Source organism: Tupaia chinensis, unplaced genomic scaffold, assembly GCF_000334495.1.
Source record: "Tupaia chinensis unplaced genomic scaffold, TupChi_1.0 Scaffold143970_1, whole genome shotgun sequence".
Classification (NCBI taxonomy): Eukaryota; Metazoa; Chordata; class Mammalia; order Scandentia; family Tupaiidae; genus Tupaia; species Tupaia belangeri.
The window spans coordinates 1,215,969-1,243,579 of NW_006203821.1; the positions used below are offsets into that span (position 1 = coordinate 1,215,969).

Here is a 27,611-nt window from a genome sequence, read left to right on the forward strand (position 1 = left end):
TGGTGATGAAGCTGGATACACCCCCACCCCCCTGCACCCCAGGGGAGAAAGAGAAGGACTGGATTAAGCAAAAATAATAATTTGTGTAATTAAAGTTTATTTGAGCACAAAATACTTTCTCTGTCTACAAAATTGCTGTTAGCGATAGCAGCTGCACGTGCTAGCCAAGGGGAGCAGATCTCTCCAGACAAAAGCCAGGTACATAAGCCCCTCTTTCCGTTACTCTGTGGGTATGTACTAGAGCCCCTTTATCAGAACGTCTCTCCCTCATGATTTCTTCAAGGCAGAGGAAGAGGGGACCAGTGTGAAGATCTGGGATAGTTTTGAATGGGCCCAGCCATTAGGCTTCAGTCAAAGCAGCTCACAGTCTCTGTGGATGCTTTATTGCAGGTGTCCATCGAGGTGCTTTTCTGTAACAAGTCTGCTGAGGGAACGGGGTATTCTGACTTAGAAAGCACTGGCTTAAGTCACCAAATGACTTTCTCAGTCCCCACTGAAGCAGTGTAGTTCTCCATAGCATTTCTGATGGTTATGGATTAAGTATCTGGTCAGCTCATTCTTTTTCTTGAGCAAGGACTGTCCATCACCCATGCTCACACCATGCTCTCTAAGTTCTCTTTGGAAAGGGCCTCAGCTGCTGCCTCAGCCTGAGTCTCAGAGAGTGTGTAGGAGTCTTGGTAATCTTGAAGCAGTTTGACCACCTCCAGGTGGTTGAACTGCACAGCATCATCCAGGGGAATATTGCCCCACCTGAGAAGAACAATGATCATCACGCAGAGATGACAGAGTGCCACGGCTGAATACATGTGCATGGTGGCTGAAGGGAATTGTGGAGAAGCTGTCCTCCCCCCATTTAGCTTAATCCTACTTACCTATCTTTGACAAAAGGATTCACTTTGCAAGCCTCGATCAGGAATTTAACAACTTCAATATGTCCTAAATGTGGGCAGAGGAAATGAGAGGGTACAGGCCCTGAGCCCTTTGGTTCAGACCCATGGCAGCTGGAGTTTCCCTTCTAAGGGGAAGGGGAAAAGACCTCTTCCACTCCACTCCCTGCAGCACACAGGAACAGTTTGGCTATGAACTGAAGGACATTTGGGCAAAACTATTGATAGTTGCCACCTGTAACCTTGAGGGCACATACAATGGGGATACTCTCGGTAGCTGAGAAAAGGTCTGAGAATCTGCTTCCCCTCTTCAACCCTTCAGATACCTTCCGCTGCAGCAACATGCAGAGCTGTGCGAGAGTCATAGTCCTTCTGTTCCATATCCATGGCTGACAAAGCAAACCTGAGGGTAGTGGAAAACAACTAGAATTACTCAGATCAGTCTAGAATCACTAGTGTTCTTTCTGAACTGTCAGGCCAAGTGGGTTCCAGAAAAGGCAAAACAGTTTATGCCATGATCTGTAGGCTCTCTATAATCTATGTTCTGTGCCCAGACGAGACTTATTCCCACAGAGAAATGAGAGTGTGCTGCTTCTAGAAACATTACTCCCTACCTGTGGTAGGTGCCCCATACATGTTGATGTTGATAAATCATTTAGAAAGTGTCCCTACTTTCTAGGACTCTGCTCTTTATTTATTTATTTTAAAAAAAGAGTTATTAATTTATTATTATTGTTCTTTTCATTTGACCAGTGAGAGACAGAGGGAAAGTGAGAAAGTAGGTTGCTAAGTCCAGGACTCGAACCATGGTCTGTCATGTGGGAGCCCAGCATCTAACTACCACACCACCTGTCAGCCCCAGGACTCTTTTTTTTTTTTTTTTCTCTCTCTAAAGAATTATTTTATTTAACTTTATTTATTTATTTTAATTTGACCAGAGGGGTCAGAGTGAAAGAGAGAGGGAAAGTAAGAAAGCAAGCCACCAGGTCTAGGACTCAAACTGTAGTGGAAGTGATTAGCCCTTAACCATCATGTCACCTGCTGACCCCAGGACTCTGCTCTTAATGCCCAGTTACTAACAGTGGCTACCATTAATTAATAGTATTATTATCATATGGCAGGCTCTATTTTTTTTTAATTGCCAGAGGACATGTGAGCTCACCAGAGAGAAAGCATCCTAAATGAGGATGTGGTCACACTACAGTCCTTTTTCCTCCACTTCTCTGTTCCATCAGGACTTTGAGCACACAGATGTATCCAGTGTATTTTTAAGTTGCTAGGACTAGGATTTGAATTGAGGTCAGCCATTCAGAATCTGCTTTCTATGCACTGTGATGATTAACCACTGCACTATAGAGCCAGACTGCACTTAATAAAAGGGCAGAGGGGGGCTGGCAGGGGGCATGGTGGTTAAGGAAGCTGGACTCTCACATGGCCGACCGCATTTTGAGTCCCAGACCTGGTGGCTTGCTTGCTCGCTTGCTCGCTCGTGCTCTCTCATTAGATTGAAATAAAGTTAACTAAAATAATTCTTAAAACAACAGAAACTCATTTAAATGCAGTCTATGTCCATTCTTTTTAAACCTGAAACTTTTTTTTTCGGGGGGAGGCTACATTGTCCCCTAATAAGATGTTTAGGCCAGGAGTATTTTATTATGTATATCTGGTCACAGTAAAATTACCTTCGGAGAGCTGAGACATCGCCACTGTAGGCAGCAAATAACAGGTTCACCACAGTCTTGTTCTGGAACATAAATCATACCCACCTGGGATTAACTGGGGCTTTGAAACTGCCCATGCCCAGCTCTTCCCTTTGATCCTCTCCATAGATGCTTAGCCATGGGTGAAGTGTTATGGAAGCCCCCTGGCCGTTTCCTTACCCGAACTTCTCCCCCTTCGCGTCGTGGGTCTAACTTCCGTGCACAATGCCGTAGGTTGTCGTAATTGTGGAAATTGAAGAGAGACACCAGTTTCTAGAATTGTAAGCCAAAAGAGCACTTAGTATGAGTTCAAAATTGCTTCACACTAGTTCCTCTTTTCCATGGTTTTGTCACCTGTGGTTCCAGTTACCTTTGGTCAACCACAGTCCAAAAATAGGTGAGTTCAGTATGTAAGATATTTTGATAGAGACTACATTCACATAACTTTTATTACAGTACATTGTTATAATTTTTCTATGATTTGTTGTTAATCTCATTCTGCTTAATTTATAAATTAAACATTGTTGGGCCAGTCTGTAGCCTACTGGTTATAGGAGCTAGATCCCACATAGCCAACCTGGTTTGAATCCTGGCCTTCGCAGCTTATAAAACTCGCTGGGTGCATGTGTGTACGTGCCCTATCTTGACAGGATGGAGAAATGGAGAGGGGATTTCAGCCAGACTGTGCCTTATTAGGGGGTGCTCCCTCTCTCTCTTTGGTGCGCACATGTGCTCTTTGTCAAATTAACAAAAAAATCTTTTTTACTTAAAATTTATCATATGGGGGCCAGCAGATGGCGTAGAGGTTACATCACTGAACTCCACATAGCTGACTACAGTTTGAGTCCTGGGTCCAGTGGCTTGAAACTCCCACCGGGCACAGGGATGTGCATGCCCACAATCCCAGGAGGAGAATGGAGAAGGGATTGCAGCATGGCCATCTCCCCTGGAGGGTGATTTCTCACTTTCCCTCTCACTGTCTCTGTCTCCAGTGAGTCCACCCTAAGGCAAAAACCTCTTAAAAAAATAACATGTAGGCTAGCAGGTAGCATGGTGGTTAAGACACCAGACTCCCACATGGCCTAGCAGTTTGCTTTCTCACTTTCCCTCTCTCTCTCTGGTGAGTGCATGTGCCCTATAGCAAATTAAATAATAATACTACTAAGTTTATCATATGTACAGGAAGAAATATATTAGGTTCAGTACTATGTTCAGTTTCAGGCATCTACTGGGGGTCTTAGAACTGTGGCTAGGGTGGGGAGTGGCTACTGTATTTACTTAAAGTTTCTACAGTTAAATTTATTGCTTAATTCAAAAGTATTAAGTACTGTATGCAGACAGCTCACCTGGCAGAAGCTGATGCCCCTGTGGCTGTTCCCCAGCTTATCCAGTGGAGGTGACAGACACATCATTCCCATGACATTGGGTACCACCAAGAGGATGGCTCCCGACACAGCTGACTTGGCTGGCAGGCCCACCTGGAGAACAGAGTCGAAGCTGAGGATGAGCTGGGGGTACCTCAAATCTGGGAGAGTAAGGTTAGACCCAAGGACTGCATAGACAAGGCCACAACCCACCTCAGCCTTTTGGCTAGTGATAAACTTCTTTTACTCTTGTCCTTTTTTTCAAAAGAATTATTTCATTTAACTTTATTTATTCATTTATTTCATACTAATTTGACCAGAGAGGGACAGAGAGGGGGGGGGAGTGAGAAAGCAAGTTGTCTGGTCTGGAACTCAGACTACGGTTGGCCATGTAGAGTCCAGCGCCTTTAACCATCATGCCACCTGCCAGCCTCCTTCCCTCCTCTTAAACACGTTCATGTAGTTAGGAAAAAATTACTGCAGTATTAACAGCACACTGTGCTAGATGCTCTGCCAGAACTAGGACAGTCTTACTTAACTTACACGCTGGTGGTAATAAGAGATAGGTAATAAACAGGTAAACAAATGAATAGATTTAAAAAAACAATTGGGACTAGCAGATGGCGTAATGGACTATTAGTCGAAGGACTCCCATGTAGTTGACCATGGTTTGAGTCCCTGACCCGGTGGCTTAAACTCACCTCTGGCATGTGTGCGTGTGTGCCCAAGATCCTGAGAGGAAAATGGAAGAGAAGGGATTGCGGTGTGGCCGTCCACCCTGGGGGGTGATTTCTTGCTTCCTGTCTCTCTGTCTCTGCCTTTCTGGCAAGTGCACGCACCCTATAGCAAAAACCTCAAAAAAAAAAAATCTGATAAACACTGAGAAGTGAGTGCTGTGAAGAGAGGTGGAGGGGGGCCCACTTGAGATGAGTGATCAATGACAGCTAAGTGGGGGTGATGCCTAAGCTGAGACCTAGAGAAGAGCCAGCTGTGTGAAGGGCGGCAGAAGGACAATTCAGAAGCAGAAACATCCTGTGTTTATATATTTGAGGAACTTGATGTGTTGGACATCCCCAGGGAGTCTCAGCGGAATCGCCTGGGTGGAAGTTGGTGATGACAGGCTGGAACAAGCTTCCACCTGTCTGCCTACTCACTCGGCACTGGCCTATGGCAGACAGATGGTGGGGCCAGAAACACTCACGTGGAAGGCAAACTGGCCAGAGAAGTCGTACATGCCGCAGGAACGCTGAGGGTGTTGCGCACTGCTTCGGCGCTCAGCACGCTCTCGCCTGTGATGGGGCAGATCCCGCCATTGGCAAGGGTGGCTGCCATGACACTGCCTGATTCACAAGTGACTTCCACGGAGCACAGCTACGGAGACAAGGGAGAGGTGAAGGTGCAGTGTAAGCAGACCTGCTCATGGTGTTCTCAAGGTGTACAGCCGTGTTCCTGGCGTCTACAGCAAGCTCCCCTGGTGTTTCTGACACTGGAGAGGAGCCTCCCTCTCATGGGTTGGAGCGGGGAGGGCAGTCTGTCCTGCCCCTTGGTCTCGGTCAACATTTGCCTACCTGGAAGTAGAGATCAAGGGCAGCCATCATGTCCACCCCCTTAGGGAAGCACTGCAAAGAGGGGAACATTTCTCTTCAGGCCATTTCTCTTTAGAACATTTCTCAGCAGCCCCTTGCACACCGCCGGGTCTCAGACAAAGCCCCACCCCCTGTACCTCCCACCACCAGCACAATTCCTCAGTTACCTCCCCCAGTTACCTTCTTTTCTTTGAGATAATAGCCAATGGCATAGTTCCGATCCCCGGTTTCCTTCTCTGACTGGAATCTGAAGCAAACAGCCAATTTACCAGAAGTTTGAGGGATGGGTTTGGGGAGAAGGGGAAAAACTACTTTCCCTGAGAAAGAGCACTATTTACATTACACATGTCAAATTAAATTTGCCCTTTATAACTTCTCAATAGTAATATTAGGAGAGAGGCTGGCAGGTGGCACCGTGGTTGAGGACGCTGGACTCCCACATGGCTGACCACAGTTCAAGTCCCGGACCTGGCAGCTTTCTTTCTCACCCTCTCTCTCTGTCCCTCTCTGGCCAAATTGAAATAAATAAACAAAAATGAATGAAATATTTATTTTTAAAAAGTAATATTAGTAGAAACTTCTGAACCTGAGCAAACACAGGACTTGGTTGTAAAATGTAAAACAAACAAAAAAAATTGAAAACTTAAAAAAAAAACTCCATTTGGGCAGCAAGGTGGCATGGTTAAGGGTGGCTGAATCCTACATGGTCGACTGTGTGGTTCGAGTCCTGAACTGGTGACTTGAAAATCACGCTGGGCACGTGTGTGTTGCAGGCCCAAAAGTCCAAGAGGAGACTGGAGGAGAAGGGACTGCAGTATAGCCACCACCACCCCCCCGGGGGTGATTTCTCACCTTCTCTCTCTTTTTTTTTTCAGCTAGTGTACCCACCCTATAGCAAATTAGAAAAATCAAATCAAAACAAAACTAAATGCTTAGCCACCTAGTCTAGGACAACTGGTGAGGTTTTTACTTTGAGAGTTTTGGCATTAAAGGGCTTAGGCACAAATCACACAGCTTCTCCCATTATATATTAATTAGAAACAAATTATTTCTCAAAGTAGACTAGTGTCAGTGAAGGAGCTCAGAGAAAGCTGGGAGGCTTTCTGGGATTTTTTTCCTTGTGAGATCCTCTTTCTCTCACTCCCTCCTCTCCCATCCACTGTTACACACACACACACACACACACACACGTGCACATGCCACAATGCACTCAGCCAGTCCTCTGAAAGGGCCTTACGTGGCATTGCTGAAACCCATGAATTCATTCCCAGCCATTTTGTTCAGGTATTGCAGCACCTGGAAGAGAAGAAGGTTGGGAGACTCTTGAGCTTGACTCTTGCTGAACACATTCCAGTTGCTGGCATTTTGAACTACGGCCAGCCCCTCCGGACTACTCAGACTACTCCGTCCTTATCCCCGCTTTGCTCAAGAGGGCGGGGAGTTCAGAGGCTTTCTTCTCCGAAGCCAACAAAGTCCTACAGCTCTGAAAGTAGGGCTGGAACACCTGATAGTGGGGTTAGAACCAGCCTGGGGAGGACAGCACACCATGGATAAGAGCAGCCAGAAGTTGAGTAGCAAGGGAACTTACAAAATCAAACTTCTCAGCTTTGTTACAGTCCATCTGCAGAGAGAGAGAGAGAGAGGGGTCAGTATTCCAAGCCCAGGAGGACAAGAGGGAAGGCTCAGGAGGACTAGAAGAGCTAAAGTGTTAGACTGATCTTGCTACTAGGAATGTATTACATCTTTTTAAGAATTAATTTTATTTATTCATTCGTTTATTTTAATTTGACCAGAGAGAGACACACAGAGAGGGAAAGTGAGAAAGCAAGCCACCAGGTCCAGGACTTGAACCGTGATTGGCCATGTGGGAGTGTCCAACACCTTAACCACCACACCACCTGCTAGTCCCCCGGAATGTGTTACATTTTATAATGACTTTATTTTTAAACAGTGGAGGTGTTTTTGTGTTTATGCACATCTAGAGATCTTAAAAACCAAACTAGGGGACCAGCAGTTGGCGTAATGGCTATGTCACTGGACTCCCATGTAGTCGACCGCAGGGTGGCTTAAACTCACGCTGGGTGCATGTGTGTGGGTGCCCAAGATCCTGAGAGGAGGATGGAGAAAAAGGGATTGCACTTGGCCATCCCACCACCCCCACCCCGGGGAGTGATTTCTCGCTTTCTGTTTTTGTCTTTCTGATGAGAACATGTGCCCTATACAAAAACAAACAAACAAACAAAACAAATAAAACCCCACAACTCTTAAAAAAAAAAAAAACTGACTTGATTTTATTATCAAGAATGACTGTACAGGTAACTTCATCCCACCAGCGAGACTCTGCCCATCCTTAGTCACTCCCACTGCCATTCTCAATGCAAACCCTCGTCCCTGATTCCTGCTTTCATTTTTCTGACTCCAGTCTGTCCCCTGGCCTACCCCCCTTTAACCCTCCTCCCTATTACCCATCTCAGACACTGAAAGGAGTAGCAGGAAGGAGATGCAGATGTCTACTGCCTGTGACGTTCAGTTATATCAACTGAAATAAAACCAAAGAGTCACGTCCAACAAGGCCTGTGCAGATGGGAATGGGATGAGGCAGTTCTCAGATACGGGGTATAGATGGAGCCATCACAGAACAAAGGGAGAGACTGCCGGTCACTTCTCCCACGCTCATTGCATCCTGCCTGTGTCAGCTAGAGTCAACACCACAGGGACTCTGACACCTGCGTTGCTGGGGGAGGGTTCCTAACATCACCTTCCCCAACGGGTTGTGATTGGCTCCAGAGTGGTGCTGCCCACACTGCCCCCAGATTCTTGCTCAAGCCCTGGGAGACCCACAGCTGAGGGGCCAGCCTGACACCCTTGATCAAGGCCAACTCACAGTTCCAGGTGACGTGAATAACTGCCCTGGCCTGGCCATTCACCCTTCCTTTCACGTGTTCCTCACCCAGAGGTGGCCAATCAGTACCTCATAGTGCTGTCCTCCCCCTGTTTCTGGTATTTGGCCTGTGATCTTAGGCCAGGAGGTCAGGACCTGCTCACTTCTCTAAGGGCCAGGAAGCCTGACTCCAGACTCGTGGGTAGGGGCAGGGATCAGCCCTGAGTAGGGGTGGGGGAGGTGGCATTTTACTAACATCCTCCATGGAACATGTGGGTCCCTTCTGTACTCTCCTATGCCTCCTGGGGACCCTCAAAGGAAGCAGTCCTAAGAATGGAGCAGACACTAGAGATACAGGAACAAGGAGACTTGGAAAATAAACTTTTCAGAAGGTTAGCGTGGCACTGACCTTGATCAGGGAGCTGACGACAATGGCACCAGCATTGACCATGGGGTTATGGGGGATTCCTGGGGAAATACAAGCCACCCAGAATCTTATCAGCCACTGAACAAAGCACCTTCACAGCCTGCCTTTCTGCAGGGTAGACAAAGATTTCTTGGTTGTGGAGGAAGCAATGACAGGGCTAATCAGGGAGGACAGAGAAACATCCGAGCAGGTTACGGTGGGATGGAGACAAGAAAGGGCAGCTGTGAGTCTGGGCTGAGCCCTGCTGGTGCTCACCTTCTTCATTGAGGGAGAGCTTATTGTAGCGCAGGCCACTGGGCTCCTTGCCCACAAACTTGTGCACGTAGTCAGTGCCCAGCGTACTTATGGAGATGGCGTAGGTGAGGGGCTTCACACAGGACTGCAGGCAGAAAGGGATCTTTGTGTGTCCCACAGAGTGCCTGGAGGCAGACAGGGGCCATGAAGGAGGCTGGCCTTTGTTCCCTATCCGTGTCCTCCCTCCCCTTCCCTTGCCCAGCATCTCACCGCTGACCATCCACAGTGCACAGGGAGACGCCCCACAGGTCTGGGTTTGACTTGGCCAGCTGAGGGATGTAGGCCGCCACCTGGGCATGAGCAGGTAGAGAAAAGGGAGACATATAGAGAGGAGGAACAGAGCTCAGGCTCAGGGTCAGGAGGATCTTTTAGATAAAAGCTCAAATTGTGCCTTTTTTAGGGCAAGCGGTTCTCTTCTCTCCTGTTGCTCCCGGAAACACCCAAGGCTTTAGGTCCTAGAGGGCCTCGTCATCTGTGTGCCAATCCTGTGAGGATGGCAGTGAAGCCCATGGAAGATTAGAGGGGAAAATTCCGGGATCAGCTTCTCTTTGTTTTTAAGCTCAATTACTCCTAAGTCTCCTTTTTAGTTGTTGGGTTTTTTTTTGGAGAGGTTTTTGCTGTAGGGTGCGTGCGCTCGCCAGAAAGACAGAGACAGAGAGACAGAAAGCGAGAAATCACCCCCCAGGGGGGATGGCCACGCTGCAATCCCTTCTCCATTCTCCTCTCAGGATCTTAGGAATGCACACACACACCCCCAGTGTTGAGTTTAAGTCACCGGGTCCGGAACTCGACCTGCGGTTGACTACATGGGAGTCCAGCGACATAGCCATTACGCCAACTGCTGGTCTTCCCATAAGTCTTTTTGAAGGCTCTGCTGAATCTTTATGCCAACAGTCTCCATGAAAACCTCAGATTCGGCCCAGCCATGGTGGCACAAACAGTAGAGTACTGCTATGCAAGGCTAGGGCCACATAGGAGGCCCAGGTTCAGATTTTGGACCATGCTAGGACAGGCTGGGAAAGTAACATGGACCTGTTATCCTAGCTAACTGGGAGGCTGGTGCAGAAGGTTTCAACAGGGAGTCTGTCAAAAAATACCGACCTCTCTCCCTTCTCTCTCTCATTAAAAAACAACAAAAAACCCCCTCAGATTCCCTCAGCTGCTCTGGGAATCCCGTGTATAGAAGAAACATGTCCCCATTTTTAGAAGTTTTGTTTCTCATCTATCATCCACTGGATTCCCAGCCCCAGGAAATCTCCAAGAAGCAAGATATATCTGGCCCAGAGCCCTTGCCCCTCCCTTAGTCCCCTGACCCTCACTTTGCCTCCAGTGAGCTCTTTGGCATCTTCAAAGATGCGATCCACATGGCCCGTGAACTCCTCAAAATCAGGGATGACAAACTTCTTTCGGAATGCCTGGGTCAGGAGCACAATGTTGCTGCTCACACACCTGGATCCCAGACACGATTGCATTAGGGGCTGGAGAGAGGCAGCTGGGACTCACTCTGGAGCCGTGGAAATTGGGGATAAAGAAGGTTGTAAGTGGTCATCAGGTTTGGGACCAAGAGCTATGTGACCTTTGGCAAATCACTCTGTCTTTCTAGGTTTGAGTTTCCTTGGCTCCAAAATGAGGCATTGGGACATGGGAAGATCCCAAGACATAGTGTTTGAGAATATGAGGGAAAAAAAAGTATCAGAATAATACTTACAGTATGTACACTTTATCTTTTAAAAATCCTAAATCATATATTTATGTATGTATGTAAATACATAGGGCATCATCTAGAAGATCCCCACTAATCTGTTAACAATGTTTGCTTCTGGGAAAAGGACTGGGACTAGGTAGCAAGGGAAAGGAGAACGTGTATTTCTATATTGTTTGAGCTTTTATAATGAGTAGTCATGTACTGTGTAATAAGTAATGAAATAAAATGGGTTGAACTACACAATCCCAAAGATTCCTCTTTGTTTTGATATTTTGTGTCCACAGAAAAGGTTTGGGACCAAGAGCTATGTGACCTTTGGCAAATCACTCTGTCTTTCTAGGTTTGAGTTTCCTTGGCTCCAAAATGAGGCATTGGGACATGGGAAGATCCCAAGACATAGTGTTTGAGAATATGAGGGAAAAAAAAGTATCAGAATAATACTTACAGTATGTACACTTTATCTTTTAAAAATCCTAAATCATATATTTATGTGTATTTATGTATGTATGTAAATACATAGGGCATCATCTAGAAGATTCCCACTAATCTGTTAACAATGTTTGCTTCTGGGAAAAGGACTGGGACTAGGTAGCAAGGGAAAGGAGAACGTGTATTTCTATATTGTTTGAGCTTTTATAATGAGTAGTCATGTACTGTGTAATAAGTAATGAAATAAAATGGGTTGAACTACACAATCCCAAAGATTCCTCTTTGTTTTGATATTTTGTGTCCACAGAAAAGTTCTGAGAGCAGTGCTCTTGTTTTGGGGGCCCTCACTTTCGGAAGAGATCTCGGTCCAAGAGGCCCCCACTGCTGGACTCTTGCACCATGCGGTGCATCTGGCTCATGCAGTCCCGGAGCCGGGGATCTGATGTCTGCAGTCCGGTGGCCTTCAGTGCCTTCAGGGCAAAGAAAAGGCTTGGTGAGGTCAGCTAGGAGGAGAGAAAACTGCTAATAATCTGCCTAATGGATACCTAGTTAGCTCGACACCGACTACTACAATAGGTGGAACACATGGGTTTGGAGATTAAGAAAAAAGGAAATGGAATACCTTCGAACAAGGATTTCTTTCCCCTTTCATAAAGACAGTTTAGATGGTTTATGAACCCCTTGGGTCAAAGTCCCACACCAAGAGGATGTGTTGAGTCAGAGGATTTACTCTTTCCACCCGCTGGGCTTGGGATGGGAGTCTTGTCCATCTAGGCATCTGCTCTCATCCTTCTGTGTTCTCCATCCCCACACAACAACCCATTAGCTGCCCTGTACCTGCCTCACCCTCTTTTCCCACTTCCCAGAGACCCCAAGGGATTAGAATTCTGAACAGGTAGACAACAACTTACAGTAGTGAACTTGTGGATAGGGATTCGTTCCTGTCCCTCAGCAATAGTGTAGAAGAGCAGATCACCCAGTCGGGACAGCATACCACTCTCTGAGGAATCACTGTTTGGGGGCAGAAACAGGAGGAGGGCAGGAGCCTGAGAATTGTTCCCTGTTCCTTCTGCTGGAACATGGGGTCGTAAATAGGTAGGCATCCTCAGTCTGCTTCCTCCCTGATCTAGCCCTACAATTCTAACCATCTTGTCTGCCCTGAGAAATTATACATTTTACTCTCGGCCCAGTGTAGTGCAGGCGGTGACGTGTGGATCGTAGTGCTAGAGCCATACACATGAGTTTAGATCTTGAGTTGGGGGACTAGCAGTTAGCATAATGGCTATGTCGCTGAATTCCCATGTAGCCGACCGTGGTTCGAGTCCCGGACCCGGTGGCTTAAACTCACGTCAGGCATGTGTGTGTGTGCCCAAGATCACAAGAGGAGAATGGAGGAGAAGAGATTGAGGTGTGGCCATCCCCCCGGGGGGTGATTTCTCGCTTTCTGTCTCTCTGTCTGTCTCTGTCTTTCTGGCAAGCGCACGCGCCCTATAGCAAAAACCTCTCCAAAAAAAAAAAAAAAAAAGATCCTGAGTTGGCCTGAAACATGCCAGATGCCCAGATCCTCGATCTTGACTGGAGAACTGAGTGAAAAGGATTATACATGATGGGACTCTGCCAAGGATGCTTCTTTCACTCTTGCTATTTTTCAAAATAAAATATGCTTTACAGAATAATTAGAAGCCTGGCAGGTGGCTTGGTGGTTAAGGCAGCAGCAATCCCATATGGCTGACCATGGTTCAAGTCTTGGACCTGGCAGCTTGCTTTCTCACGTTCCTTCTCTCTCTCTGGTCAAAAAAAAAAAAAAAAAAAGACGATGAATAAAATAAAATAATTCTTAAAAAAATAAAAATTAGAGAAGGGCTAGCTCCATAGCCAAGTTGTTAAGGTAGCCACATGGTTGCATGGTTAGAATCCTGGAACTGGCAGCTTGAAAACATGCCGGGTGCATGTGTGTGCCTGAAATCCTGAAAGAAAAGAGAGGTGGAAAAGGGATTGCAGTGTGACCATGCTCCATGGGGGTGGGAAAATGCTTTCTCATCCCCTCTCTCTCCATCTGTCTCACTCTGATGAGCACATGTGCCCTCTAGCAAAAAAAGAAATTAGAAAAAAAAGTTTTAACTTTCTGGCTTTATTTTATTCCTAACCTTTAGACCTTTATTTCTAGTTGCCTTCCAGACACTAGCACCTCTAGATGTTCCACAGGCACTGAAGATCCAATATGTCCAAATCTGAGTCATCTCACTTCCTCCCTCTTTTCCTCTTGTGTTTCCCATCTGGGTTAATAGCATCACCACCTACCTGGATACCAAGCTGGAAATGTGGAATTATTTTAATAGTTCCCACACTTTGGTCACCAAGACAAGGTGAATATACCTTCATGTCTCTCTAATCCACCCTCTCTTCTCTTTCTCTCTTGAGCCATTTTGGCATAAGAACCAGAGTTTGGGGGCCAGCAGGTGATGTGGTGTTTAAGGTGCTGGACACTCCCACATGGCCAACCACGGTTCAAGTCCTGGACCAGGTGGATTGCTCTTTCACTTTCCTTCTCTCTCTGTGTGTCTCTCTTTGGTCAAATTAAAATAAATGAATGAGGGAACCAGCAGTTAGCGTAATGGCTATGTCGCTGGACTCCCACGTAGTCGACCGCGGTTCGTGTCCCGGACCCAGTGGCTTCAAACTCACGCCAGGTGCGTGTGCGTGCGTGCCCAAGATCCCAAGAGGAGAATGGAGAAGAAGGGATTGCAGCGTGACCATCCCCCCTGGGGGGTGATTTCTCACTTTCTGTCTCTATGTCTCTCTCTGTCTGACGAGCGCACGCGCCCTATAGCAAAAAACCTCTAAAAAAAATAAATAAATAAAATAAATGAATTAATAAATACAATTAAATAAATAATAAAAAAAAAGAAATAAAGAAAGAACCAGAGTTTTGGGACCAGCAGTTGGCGTAATGGGACCCAGAGGCTTAAACCCAGGCCGGGCGCATGTACGTGCATGCCCAAGATCCTGAGAGGAGAATGGAGAAGAGATTGCGGCGTGGCCATCCCCTCGGGGAGTGATATTTTGCTTTCTGTCTCTGTTTCTCTCTGTCTGTCTGGCGAGCACATACACCCTATAGCAAAACCTCTTCAAAAAAAAAAAAAAAAGAACCAGAGTTCGAAGCTTAAATAGCTGTGTGATCTTGGACAGGTCACTTAATATTGCTGAACCAGCTTTCTTATCTATAAAATTAGGGTAGTAATGGGGACCAGCAGGTGGTGTGGTGGTTAAGGCGCTGGACACTCCCAAGTGGCTAACCATGGTTCAAGTCCCAGACCTGGTGGCTTGCTGTCTCCCTTCCCTCCCTCTCTTTCTCTGTGTCTCTCTCTGGTCAAATTAAAAAATAAGTGAATTAATAAATAAAATTAAATAAATATTTTCAAAAAAAAAATTAGGGTAGTAATGTCTATTCCACATAGATGATGTGAGGCTTAATTAAGAATATTCCTGTGACCAGCAGTTAGTGTAATGGCTATGTCACTGGACTCCCATGTAGTTGACCGCGGTTCGTGTCCCGGGCTGGTGGCTTAAACTCACGCCTGGCGTGTGTGCATGCATGCCCAAGATCCCGAGAGGAGAATGGAGGAGAAGGGACTGCGGCATGACCATCCCCCCGGGGGGTGATTTCTCCCTTTATATCTCTCTGTCTCTCTGTCTTTTTGGCATAGCAAAAACCTCTCCCCCAGAAAAGAATATTCCTCTCTCTCTCTCTAGTCAAACTGAAGAATAATGATAATAAATAAAATTAAATAAATAATTCTTTTGTAAAAATTAAGAATATTCCATAATAGGGTTAGACAAGGTACAGGGGTAATATACCACTCAGCTGTGTGTGACCCACATGGGAAGGTTCTGGGTTTGTGTCCAGAGACCTCCCTGAAGGTTCTAGGCATGTTATGACTGAAGCTGGGTGTGAATCACGGTGTGAAGACCCTGCTGGAGGTGTCTGTCTGCCTCTGACTTTCTCACTTATGGAAGAAAGAAACAAACCAAAAAGAAACATGAAAAACTGGGTTCAGCCAGTGTGGTGGTTAAAGTGCCTGGAAACACGCTAGATGCCTGGATCTATGATCTTGACTGGAGAGCTGGGTGAAAGGCATTGTACCATGATGGGACCCTGCACGGGCTGACTATAAAGTTCCAGTCCTGGGCCTGACAACTTGAAAATCATGCCAGGTATGTGAGCATGTGTTCCCAAAGTCCTGAAAGGAAGAAATGGAAGAGAAGGAATTGTGACATGACCATCCCCATGGGTAGTGCTTTCTAACTTTCCTTCTGTCTCTGGCAAAGGCATGCACTATCTAGCAAATTAAAAAACAACAACAACAACAACAAAACTGGGACCAGCAGGTGATGTAGTGGTTAAGGTGCTGGACTCCCAAATAGCTGACCATAGTTCGAGTCCCAGACCTGGTGACTTGAAACTCAAACCAGACGTGTGTGTGCATGCCCAAAATTCTGAGAGGAGAATGGAGAAGGTATTGCAGTGTGCCCATCCCTTCCGAGGGGTGATTTTTCACTTTTTCTCTCTCTGTCTCTCTGGCGAGTACACGTACAAAAATAACAAAAATCTAGAAACAAACAAACAAACAAAAACTTAAGCTACAACTAAAAAACTGATACAAGTAGATGCTCAGTAATTCATGCTGCTTTATCATTAGTTTCTTGTTGTCTGTACCTAATTGACACTACATTCTCTTGACTTCTAATCCATCTTCCAAAATGTGCCAGTTATCTTCCTAAAACTCAAATGTAATTTCTATGCTCAAAAACCTCTGGTAGGAACCCACAGATGGTATAATGGTTAGGTTGCTCGACTCTAACAAGGCTGACTGCAGTTCTAGTACTGAACCCAAAGGATTGAAACTCAGGCCAGGGGCATGTGTGTGTGTGCCCAAAATCCTGAGAAAATGGAGGAGGACGGATTGCAGCATGGCCATCCCCCTTGTGGGGTGCTTTCTTCTTTCTGTCTCTCTGTCTTTCTCTGTCTCTCCAGTAAGCACATGTGCCCTATAGTAAAAATCTCTCTAAGGAAAACAACAACAACAAAAAAACCTCTGGTAGATCCGCAGTGCCTACAGAATAAATTCTTATTTCTTGGTATGGCAGTCAAAGATCTTTAAAACTTGCCAAGTTAATGTTCCTGTTCCCCACCATGACTCCATGCTCCAGTTATGACATAATAGATAGCTCCCCTAATGGGCTAGGCACTGTGAGGTTTCCTGGCCTTTGTTAATATTGTAAATTCTGCTTGGAATGACCTTCTTTTCCTTCACTGAGCATAATTCTGCTTATCTTTTACAGTCCAGATCAAACGTTATCAGCTCTGTAAAGACTTCCTTAAACCTCCCGATTTTGTGTATGCTGCTGGCAAACACATCATCTTATAGTCAGAGAACTCTTCCTGCTCCACTGTTAGATCTCTCTGTTTTATATGTCTTTGTCTTCCAGGCATTGGTCAAAGTCTCTAGCACGCAGTGGGTCTTCAAAAAGAATTACCAGATTGCATTGCTAGGAAAGTCGCTGTGCCCCAAAGTATCTCTCTCACTGACTTATAGCATCCAATGTTCTAAGTACTGAAGACTTCCTGGTCTTCAAGAGTTCTATGAATATGTTAACAGATTTAGAGAAATTATTTTTATCATATTATTTCTTTTTTTAAATAAATAATTCTTTTGGGACCGGCAGTTAGCGTAATGGCTATGTCACTGGACTCCCACATGGTCGACTGCGGTTCGTGTCCCGGACCCAGTGGCTTAAAACCCATGCCGGGCGCATGTGCGTGCGTGCCCAAGATCCCGAGAGGAGTATTAAGGAGAAGGGATTGTGGCGTGGCCATCCCTCCTGGGGGGTGATTTCTCGCTTTCTGTCTCTCTGTCTGGCAAGCATACATGCCTTATGGCAAAAACCTCTCAAAAACTTATTTTTATTAAGAATTATTTTATTTAACTTTTACTTATTTAATTAATTTATTTTAATTTGACCTGAGATGGGAAGAGAGAGAGAGAAAGTGAGAAAGCAAGCCACCAGGTCTGGCACTCAAACTGTGGTCGGCCATGTGGGAGTCCAGCACCCTCAACAACCATGCCACCTGCCGGCCCCTATTTTTATCACATTATTTTTAATTATGACAGTAAGTTGATAGGCAAAGCCATCTGATCCAACAATTTGACTTCAAAGAATTTACCCTGCAGATATAGTCACACACCTACAAAGTAACATATTCAGTTATTCATTGCGTTGTTAGTAAGCTTGGAAACAACCTAAATATGCATCAGGAGGGAACTGATTAGGGAAATTAAGGTAAATTATAGTGGAATATTATTGCAGTTTTTTTTTTTTTTTTGAGAGATTTTTGCTATAAGGTACGTTCACTCACCAGAGAGACAGAAAGTGAGAAATAACCCCCCAGGGGGGATGGCCACACCGCAATCCCTTCTCCTCCATTCTCCTCTCGGGATCTTGGGCACGCAGGCACACGTGCCTGGCGTGAGTTTAAGCTACCGGGTCCGGGACTCGAACCACGGTCAACTACATGGGAGTCCAGCGACATAGCCATTACGCTAACTGCTGGTCCCAGCATGAGTGAGTTTTAAGCTGCCAGGTCTCAGACTCGAACTGCAGTCAACTACGTGGGAGTCCAACAATGTAACCATTATACCATCTGCTGGTCCCTTATTCCACTATTTTAACACTAAGTATTAAAAAAAAAAAGAAATTAGGAAGTGCTTTATTGATACGGGAGATGTAATATTAATGAAAAGGGAGTTGTAGAACAGTATATATAGTATGTACTATTTATGTATTTTAATAATTATTTTTATTTAAGTTCATTATTATTATTTTCCAGTTTGATCAGAGAGAGACACAGAGAGAGAGATGGAAGTGAGAAAGCAAGCTGCCAGTTTTAGGATTTAAACCACAGTTGGCCATGTGGGAGTCTAGCACCTTTAACCACCACGCCACCTGTTGGCCCCTGTACTATTTATGTTTAAAAGAGAAAAGTTTGGGGCCAGTAGGTGGTGTAGTGGTTAAGGCACTGGACTCCTACCTACATGGTCACTATGTTTTGAGTCCTGGACTTGGCAGCTTGAAAATCATGCTGGGCACATATGCGTGCATGCCCAAAATTCCAGGAGGAGAGAATGGAGAAGGGATTGTGGCATGGCCATCTCCTCTGGGGAGTTATTTTCCACTTTCCATCTCACTATCTCTCTTTCTGTCTCTGGCTAGTGCATGTGCCCTATGGCAAAAGCCAAAAAAAAAAAAAAAAAGTAAATGTTTGCTTATTCAGGCACAAACTATTTCTGGAAGGGCATATAAAAAAGAAAAAGCAGTGTTACCACTCTTAGAATTTGTCTAGAAGGTTTTCCAGTTTTTACTTGAAAGTTCCCCCTCCAAAAAAAAAAGAAAAGAAAGAAAGAAAAAGGGGCTAGCAGGTGGTGTGGTGGTTAAGGTGTTAAGGTGCTGGACCCTCCCACATGGCTGACTACAGTTCAAGCCCTGGACCTGCTTTCTCACTTTCCTCTTCTCTCTCTGTGTGTCTCTCTGATCAAATTAAATGAAATGAATAAATAAATTAAGTAAATGATTCTTTGAAAGAAAAAAGAAAGAAAGAAAACAGCTGTGCACAGTGGCATGTACCTGCTTATGAGGTTGAGGCAGGGGGATAACAACATATAACCACACACATACACACACACACGTACAAAAGAAATGGGTAAGACTCTCTGGAGGGAGATGAAGGAAGTGCTGAGCAGAAAGGTAGGATGGATACTTCTCACTATATATCCTTCCTAGAGTTTGAATCCGGCACCATATGAATATATTATCTATTGAGAAAGTGCATTAAAAAATAAAAAGGTGGGGCCGGCAGGTGGCATGGAGGCTAAGGGTGCTAGACTCCCACATGGCCAACCACAGTTCAAGTTCTGGACCTGGTGGCTTGCTTTCTCATTTTCTCTCTCTCTCTCTCTGTCCCTCTCTGGTCCAGAAAAAAAAATTAAATTAAATGATTCTTAAGAAAGAAAGAAAGAGGCTCTCAGCCCAGCTGCAACAGCACAAGCTGGTTGGTGTTGCTCTCCAACAGGCTGAGGCCACAAGAGAGGCCTGGGTTTGATTCTCAGCCCCTAAAAAAAAACCCAAAAACAGAACAAGGCCCAGCCACAGATGTGGACAGAGAGCACTACCAAGCAGGAGGCTAAAAACTGCATGGGAGGCCCAGGTTTGGTTCCTGGATGCACTAGACACAGTTGTGCGTGCCTCTAAATCTAGCTAATTGGAAGACTGGAGCAGAAAGATACTGACACAATGAGACTCTGTCAAAAATGCCTCTCTCTGTCTCTCTCCCTTTTCTCTCTCCCCATCTCTCTCCCTTTCTTTCTCTCTCTCTCATAAGGGAGAGAAAAGCAGGGCAAGGGGGCACATGCCTGTAGTCCCAGCTACTCAGGAGGCTGAGGCAAGAGAATCATGATAGAGTAACACCCTGTTTAAGAAAATAGGGCTGGCTTGTGGCATGGTGGTTAAGGGCACTGGACTCCCACATGGCCGACCATAGTTCTAGTCCCAGACCTGGAGACTTGCTTTCTCATTTTCCCTCTCTCTCTCACTCTGTTCCTCTCTGGTCAAATTTTAATTATTAAACTTAAACAAAATAATTGTTAAAAAAATAGTAATAATATGGGCCAGCAGGTGATGTATTAAGGGCATTGGACTCCCACATGGCCAATCATGGTTCAAGTCCCAGACCTGACAGCTTGCTTTTTCACTCTTCCCCAACCCTTGGTTAAATAAAAAAATAAAATAAATAAAATAATTCTTGAAAAAATTAGTAATCATAAACTAAATAAATAAAAACATTCTCAAGAAGCTTGGCACTGGGTAGGCAGATGGCATGGTGGTTAAGGGTGCTGGAATCCCACATGGCCACCCACAGTTCAAGTCCCAGACCTGGTGGCTTGCTTTCTCACTTTTGTTCTCTCTCTCTCACTCTGTCCCTCTACTGGCGAATTAAAATAAATAAATGAATATGTAAATAAAGTTAAATAAAATAATTTTTAAAAAAGAAGCTTGGCACAGACTAGGGATGTGTGTGTTTGGAGCCAAAAGAAACATCAGAAGAGGAAGGAATTTTCCTGTTTTGGGGGAATTCCAATTGTTACAATGAAGGTAGTACCTATAACAGGAGTGGTGGAGGCAAAAAACTATCTGAAGATAACTTAGAAGGATAGGATATAGGGACCAGCAGATGGAGTAATGGTTATGTCACTGGACTTCCACGTAGTCAACCACAATTTGAGACCCGGATCTGGTGGCTTAAAACTCAAGCTGGTCTATGTGTATGTGTGCCCAAAATCTCGAGAGGAGAATAGAGGAGAAGGGATTATAGCATGGTTGTACCCCTGGGGGGTGATTTCTCACTTTCTTTTCCTTTTCTTTCTTTTTTTTTTTTTTTTTTTTTTCTTGGGATCTTGGGCACGCACGCACACGCGCCCGGTGTGAGTTCTAAGCCACCGGGTCCGGGACGCGAACTGTGGTTGACTACATGGGAATCCAGCAACATAGCCATTACACTAACTGCTGGTTCCCGTGATTTCTCACTTTCTATCTCTGTCTCTCTGGAAAACACACGTGCCCTATAGCAAAAAATCTTCCTTTTTTTTTTTTTTTTTTGAGAGAGGTTTTTGCTACAGGGCGCGTGCACTTGCCAGAAAGACAGAGAGAGACAGAGAGATAGAAAGTGAGAAATCACCCCCCGGGGGATGGCCACACCACAATCCCTTCTCCTCCATTCTCCTCTCGGGATCTTGGGCACGCATGCACATGCGCCTGGCGTGAGTTTAAGCCACTGGGTCGGGGACTCGAACGGCGGTCGACTGCATGGGAATCCAGTGACATAGCCATTACACCAACTGCTGATTCCTAGCAAAAAATCTTTTTAAAAAAATTTTCAAAAAAAAAAAAAAGAACAGGACATTGAAACACTTTGAAGGCAGCTCTGTATCTGGAAGCTAAGGGGAGACAGGAAATAATATCACATCACGGAATGTATCACAAACGTTAAAAAAAATTACATTGGATTAATCACCAATATAATGATGAAGGACAAAAAGCAAGTTTATATGTTATAATATGATACTATTTGTATTAAATAAGGTGAAGTAATAATATATTTTATACACAAAATATCTCTAGAAGACTTTACAAGATACCAATGACATCAGATATCTCTGGGTAGCAAAATTTCCTAGGAATTTAAGACATAATTGAACAAGCACACAAAAGTATATAGAAACCAAATGAAAGTGGTTAAACAAATGTCAAAACCTCATAGAATGGGATCTTTTTAAATGGCAAAATAGCAACTTTAAAAAAATTATTTTTAATTTTTTTATTTATCATTATTCTTTGGTTTTGACCAGAGAGAAAGGGAGAGTGAGAAAGCAAGCTGCCAGATTTGGGACTTGAACCGTGGTCAACCATGTGGGAATCCAGCGTCTCAACTACTGTGCCACCTGCCGGCTCCAAATAGAAGCTTTAGGGCACATGCAGTCACAAGAGAAAGTGAGAGAAAACAAAGAAGCAAGCCGCCAGATCCAGGACTTGATCCATGAATTGGCCATGTGGGAGACCATGCTTTTAACAAGCATGCTACCTGTTGGTCCCCAAAATAGCTTTTTAAAATGACAATGTCATGCACATATATTCAATAACGTTAAAAGCTGTTCATGTGGTCAGCAGGTGGCATGGTGGTTAAGGTGCTGAACTCCCACAAGGCTGACTGCGGTCTACATTCTGGACCCGGTGGGTTTCTTTCTTGCCTTCTCTCTCTTTTTTTAAAAAGAATTATTTTATTTAATTTTATTCATTTATTTATTTATTTTAATTTGCCCAAAGAGGGACAGAGAGAGAGAGAAAATGAGAAAGCAAGCCACCAGATCCAAGACTCGAACAGTGGTTGATCATGTGGGAGTCCAGCACCCCTAGCCATCATGCCACCTGCCGGCCCCATCTTACTTTTCTATTCTTTCTCTCTTTCTCTCTCTGGTCAAGTTAAACAACAACAACAACAACAATAATAATAAATTGAATTAAATAAGTCTTTAAAAAAATAAAAAAGAGCTGTTCAGGGACCAGCAGGTGATATAATGGTTACATCGCTGGACTCCTATGTAGTCAACTACGGTTCAAGTCCCGGACTCAGGGGCAAAAATCTCTTAAAAAAGAAAAAAAAAAAAAAACCAGAAAAAAAGCTGTTCATAAGTGGGAAAGATAGGTTACCAAAGAATATGAACAGTATTATCCCATTTTTGTTAAACCATGTATATACATTCATACAACACATGGATATATCACAATATTAGCTGGTTGTTTTAATATTGGTATCTTTATTTTCTTCTAGATACTCTGTATTTTCCTTGTTTTACGATAAATCTAAATATTAAAAAAAGAAAAAATATCCCAAATAACAGCATTTCCTCTTTGCTGCCTCTCCCCAAAACACAGGAATCCCTCCTCCTCACAGTGTCACACTTTGAGGCTGTCACCCTCCAATGTGCTCAATCCCTTCTGCCCAGGGAGCACTAGTCCAAGGCCATTATGGAGAGTTCTCTGGAGCAAGGACAGTCATAGGTAGGAGAAACAAGGTCCCCTAAAAACATCTCCATTGCTAGACTGCACTAGGTAAGCCGTGTGGAGGGGAGCCAGAGGTACCTCTAGCTCTCCACCCCACTGACTGTGGCAGGATGAGAGAGGCTAGGGTTTTGCTCTATCCCACCATTTTCCCATTCTCCCATTATCTGGATGGAAGTTGGGGTGGAAGTAAGAAGAGGTGGGAGAGGTTCCCCTTTAAATGTTCCTCCTCTCTTTGAGAAGAGGCTGGTGGAAAAGTACTGCACACTGATAATTATTAATAATAAATAGTATCTATTAGTCTGTCACCCCTCAGGAGAAGGACTCCTGTGGTGGTGAGGTAGTGCTATGTCAGTCTGGCTATTTCAATGACAGTGTCTGAGTGTCATCAGGTAGAAGTCAGTGACTGGGGGAGGGGGGGCGGGGGTAATGGCCCATCCCCTGTTCCTGCTGTAATAGGGCAGGGACTGCTTAAACAGTGTCTATGCCGTTCCTCTGGGGTAGACAAAATTTGCTTCTCAGCACTGTCAGCGTCTCCAAGAAAAAAGGCTCAGTCACCAGGTATTCTTGGGCAGTGGAAGAGAGACGTTCGCCTCCCAGGCGGAAGAAGCGCCTAACGGAAGAGAACCCTTTAAATCAGCACAGTAATGGCTAGAACTGGCTTTGGCGTGGGAAATCTGCGTCTTAGGACAACCCCCCCCCCATTTAAAATACTCTCCCCATTAAATAACTAATTTGGAAAACTGTCCTTATTCTACAGATTAGGGAGCCTTGCTACGCACGCATCCCACACGAATGCACGTACCCGCGCACCAATAATACACGCGCATCACACATTACAAGCCGAGGACACGCAGAAACAGACACACCACACAGACATGAGTACACTTGGACCTGAAGCCGAAGGCTGTTCCATACCCACGCATTTCCTAAAATACACACGAGGACCAGGGAGGAGAGGAAGGGTGAGGATGGGGCGTGCGTGCACACGACCCCGCACTCAGACACGTGCAGCAACCAACACTGCGTTCCCAGTTAAGTACGCACCTGGGACAGGCACCATCCCGAGGACCGACCTGCCCAAACGCCCTCCCGGGCGGATGGTGCGCTACCGCCCGAGCGCGGCAGACCCAAAGCCCCAAATCTAAGGGAAAAGGCATCGCAGGCTAGTGAGTGAGGAGAGGAGAGGGGAGAGATGTACTCCCTGGGGAAGGGGACTCCGAAGCTAGAGAAAGACAGTGGGAGTGGGAGCGAGCCTGTCCCCTGCCCCTGTCCCGCAAGCCTTACTGATCCTGGTGCTGCGGCTGATGGCTGTGCGGCGACTCTCTGCCCTGCGCCGCGGCCTCACTGAGGTGGTGCCGGACGCCCCCGCCAAGGAGGGGGCTCCGGCTCAGGTGACCCCAGCCTCCCCGCCGGCAGTGACTGCCAGCCCGGCCAAGCGCATTCTGCAGAGCCCTCATGGAGCGCATGCCCCCGCGCGTCGCCGGCTCTGCCCAAGAGCCCAGGGCGTCTGAGCGGTGGCTGGAAGGGAGGGGCGGAGGAGTCGCAGACGAGACCAGGCTGGGGGGGGAGCTCTGTGATGGTGTGAGCGCCTGGGGATGGAGAAGCGGGCCGGTGGGTGGGGTCGGGGCAGAGGAGGGGCCAGTCCCTGTAAGCTCGGGCCAGGGCTAGGTGCACGCGTTCCTCCCAGACAGGCGGTGGGTGAGGAAGAGCGAGGAGTCAGGGGGAACCGGGCGGGAGGTCTAGTGAGCGGAGGGGGGAGGTGCCTGGGAGTCGGGATGTACAACGCCTCAGTCCAATCATTGAAGAAGCCAAGGTCTCGGGGGCGGGGAAACGGTAAAGCCCCCAATGAGAAGACGGTGGGCCGTCTGCACCAGCCTGAGGGTGCCTCGCGCTGCCCCACCGCCCGCAGTGCACGCAGTGGCTGAGAGCGGGAAAGCCGAGGCCCGGAGCTGCGAAGGCCGGGCGCCCCGCCCGGGTGCGGCGCGGCTCGGAGCCATGGAAGTGTCGCATAGAGAGGAGAACGCTACCTGGAGGGAGAAGAGTGCGCCCTGTTCAGGAGGCCTCTTAGTGACCTTCCACATTCGAAGGCCAGGACCGCCCTCGATAACCCGCCACATGGCGTGGCGTGGCGTGAGGGCGCGCGCCGACCGCCACCTAGTCACCGACGCGGTGCTGGTGAGTGAGGGCCCGTGTCGCTGCGGCTTATCCCACCCGGAGCAAGCTCGGCGCGAGCGGCCCAAACAGCACCCTGGTGGTGGTTGGGAGGCCTGGGTTCTAGGTTTCTCTCTCTACCGGTTATTTGGTGGCTGTGTAGGACTCGATTTCTGTAGAGTTCACACATTAAAGCAAGGTAGCGCACAAATGTTTTATAAACCGTTAAGTCCGCTTAACATATTGGCTGTTTTACAATAATTGCTTGCTCTTGTCTTTCTCAGGGCAGAAAGGAGATGATGCATAAAACGAGCTTTGAAGATGAGGAACACTCAGGAATTTTGTCATATGCAACTAGAACTATCATTTGGTATCTCCACAGTGCTTAACAGAGCGCCAGTGTTCAATAGTAACTCATGGGAAATAGCTATTGAGTGCCTGCAGTGTGCCAGCCAATTCGTTTTCCTCTCCCTGTTACCAGAGACCTACAGAGCAGTTATTAGCCTCATTTTGGCGATGAGGAAACTAAGACTCAGAAATTAGGACTTCTTGGGTAAGGTAACACAGGTGTAAGTACCAGAACCAGAAATTAGGCCCAAGTCTCTAACTATAAGCTTTCCATCTTTTTTTTTTTTAAAGACTTATTTTATTTAGCTTCATTTATTTATTCACTTATTTAATTGTTTGATCAGAGAGGGACAGAGAGAGAGAAATAAAGTGAGAAAGCAAGCTGCCAGGTTCAGGAGTCAATCCATGGTTGGCCATGTAGGAGTCCAGCGCCCTTAACCACCATGCCACTTGCCAGCTCCAGGCTTTCTATCTTGTAGCCCTTCACCCAAATTGACCTTTCAACCAAATTATCCCAGGAGAAATGACCCCCATCTCTAAATGAGATATTTTATTTTATTTAAAGTTTCTTTTTTTTAAAAGAAATATTTTATTTTTTGTTATTATTATTATATTTCACATGAGGTTCTGAGAGAGAGAAAGCCACCAGGTCCAGGACTTGAGTCGCAGTCATCCATGTGAGAATTCCAGCACTTCAACCATCATGCCATCTGCTGGCCCTAAATGAGATATTTTATGTGGAAGCTTTAGTATCCAGTTACGTAGAGTTGTCTAATGAGGCAGCTCTGACTATGTCACAAAATATCACTTAGTTTTCATTTTTGTGTTTTTTTAGAGAGAGGTTTTTTGTTTTTTGTTTGTTTGTTTTGGTAATAGAGTGTGTGGGTTCACTGGAGAGACAGAGAAACAGAAAGTAAGAGATCACCCCCTGGTGGGATGTCCCACGCTGCAATCCCTTGTCCTCCATCCCACGCCTCAGGATTTGGTGCAAGTACGCACAGGTGCCTGGCATGAGTTTTAAGCTCCTAGGTCCAGGACTTGAACTGCAGTCAGCTATGTTACGCTATCTGCTGTTTCCTTAGTTTTAGTTTTTATTTTTGTCTTCAAGTGAGCATCCCAGGAGCTGGAGGTGAAAAGTATTCTTTTAGGGGACCAGCAGTTGGCATAATGGCCATGTCGCTGGCATCCCATGTCGTCGACCGCGGTTCAAGTCCCGGACCTGGTGGCTTAAACTCATGCTGGGTGCGTGTGCGTGCGTGCCCAAAATCCAGAGAGGAGAATGGAGAAGGGATTGCGGCATGGCCATCCTCCCTGGGGGGTTGATTTCTCACTCTCTGTCTCTGTCTTTCTGGCGAGCACACACGCCCTACAGCAAAAACCTCTAAAAAAAAAAAAAAAAAGAAAGAAAGAAAAGTATTCTTGGGACCAGCAGTTAGCGTAATGGCTATGTTGCTGGACTCCCATGTAGCCAACCGTGGTTCAAGTCCTAGACCTTGTGACTTAAACTCATGCCGGGCATGTGTGTGTGCATGCCCAAGATCCCAAGAGGAGAATGGAGGAGAAGGGATTGCGGCATGGCCATCCCTCCTGGGGTGTGATTTCTCGCTTTCTGTCTCTCTGTCTCGGTCTTCCTGGCGAGCACACACACCCTATAGCAAAAACCTCTCAAGAAAAAAGAAAAGTATTCTTTTAGCAAATATTCTTTAAAAAAAAAAAAAACCCACAATTATTTATTTAGGGCTGGCAGGTGGCCTGGTGGTTAAGGGCTCTGGACTCCCACATGGCCAACCACAGTTTGAGTCCCAGACCTGGCGGCTTGCTTTCTCACTTTCTTTCTTGCTCTGTCCCTCTCTGGTCAAATTTTAATTAATTAATTAATTAATCATTATTTAAAAAAAAAAGACTTTTAAAGTGAGCATCCCAGGGAACCAGCAGTTAGCGTAATGGCTATGTCGCTGGACTCCCATGTAGTCGACCGCGGTTCACGTCCCAGACCCGGTGGCTTAAAACTCACGCCGGGCGGGCGCGTGTGTGTGCGTGCCCAAGATCCCGAGAGGAGAATGGAGGAGAAGGGATTGTGGCGTGACCATCCCCCCTGGGGGGTGATTTCTCGCTTTCTGTCTCTATGTCTCTGTCTGTCTGGCGAGCGCACGTGCCCTATAGCGA

At 46.0% G+C, this 27,611-nt stretch overlaps 2 protein-coding genes and 1 non-coding gene across 5 annotated transcripts in view; 2 read left to right on the forward strand and 1 right to left on the reverse strand.

Moving 5' to 3' along the window:
- Nucleotides 1–77: 77 nt before the first annotated feature.
- On the reverse strand, nucleotides 78–24,509 carry GLS2 (glutaminase 2). The gene is given in 19 exon segments (XM_006165624.3): nucleotides 78–750; nucleotides 873–936; nucleotides 1,214–1,290; nucleotides 2,570–2,631; nucleotides 2,768–2,860; nucleotides 3,934–4,065; nucleotides 5,153–5,196; nucleotides 5,199–5,322; nucleotides 5,520–5,570; nucleotides 5,718–5,784; nucleotides 6,775–6,833; nucleotides 7,126–7,158; nucleotides 8,828–8,886; nucleotides 9,101–9,264; nucleotides 9,350–9,429; nucleotides 10,459–10,588; nucleotides 11,622–11,743; nucleotides 12,185–12,284; nucleotides 24,231–24,509. Coding segments are annotated over 19 exon segments (1,800 nt in total). The 5' UTR covers nucleotides 24,413–24,509; the 3' UTR covers nucleotides 78–593.
- Nucleotides 18,647–18,708, forward strand: LOC114005539 (U7 small nuclear RNA). Its single transcript, XR_003547381.1, has one exon. It is a non-coding gene; the product is annotated as a U7 small nuclear RNA (small nuclear RNA).
- A 178-nt stretch (nucleotides 24,510–24,687) lies between the features above and the next one.
- Nucleotides 24,688–27,611, forward strand: part of RBMS2 (RNA binding motif single stranded interacting protein 2) — a 91,042-nt gene continuing 88,118 nt past the window's right edge. For 2 of the 3 annotated variants that reach the window (XM_027767145.1, XM_027767146.1), the window contains exon 1: nucleotides 24,688–25,121. In XM_027767145.1, coding sequence (XP_027622946.1) covers nucleotides 24,792–25,121 — 330 coding nt within the window. In that variant the 5' untranslated portion in view covers nucleotides 24,688–24,791. The remainder of the gene's footprint in view (nucleotides 25,122–27,611) is intronic. The other variant, XM_006165623.3, reaches the window with a different exon arrangement.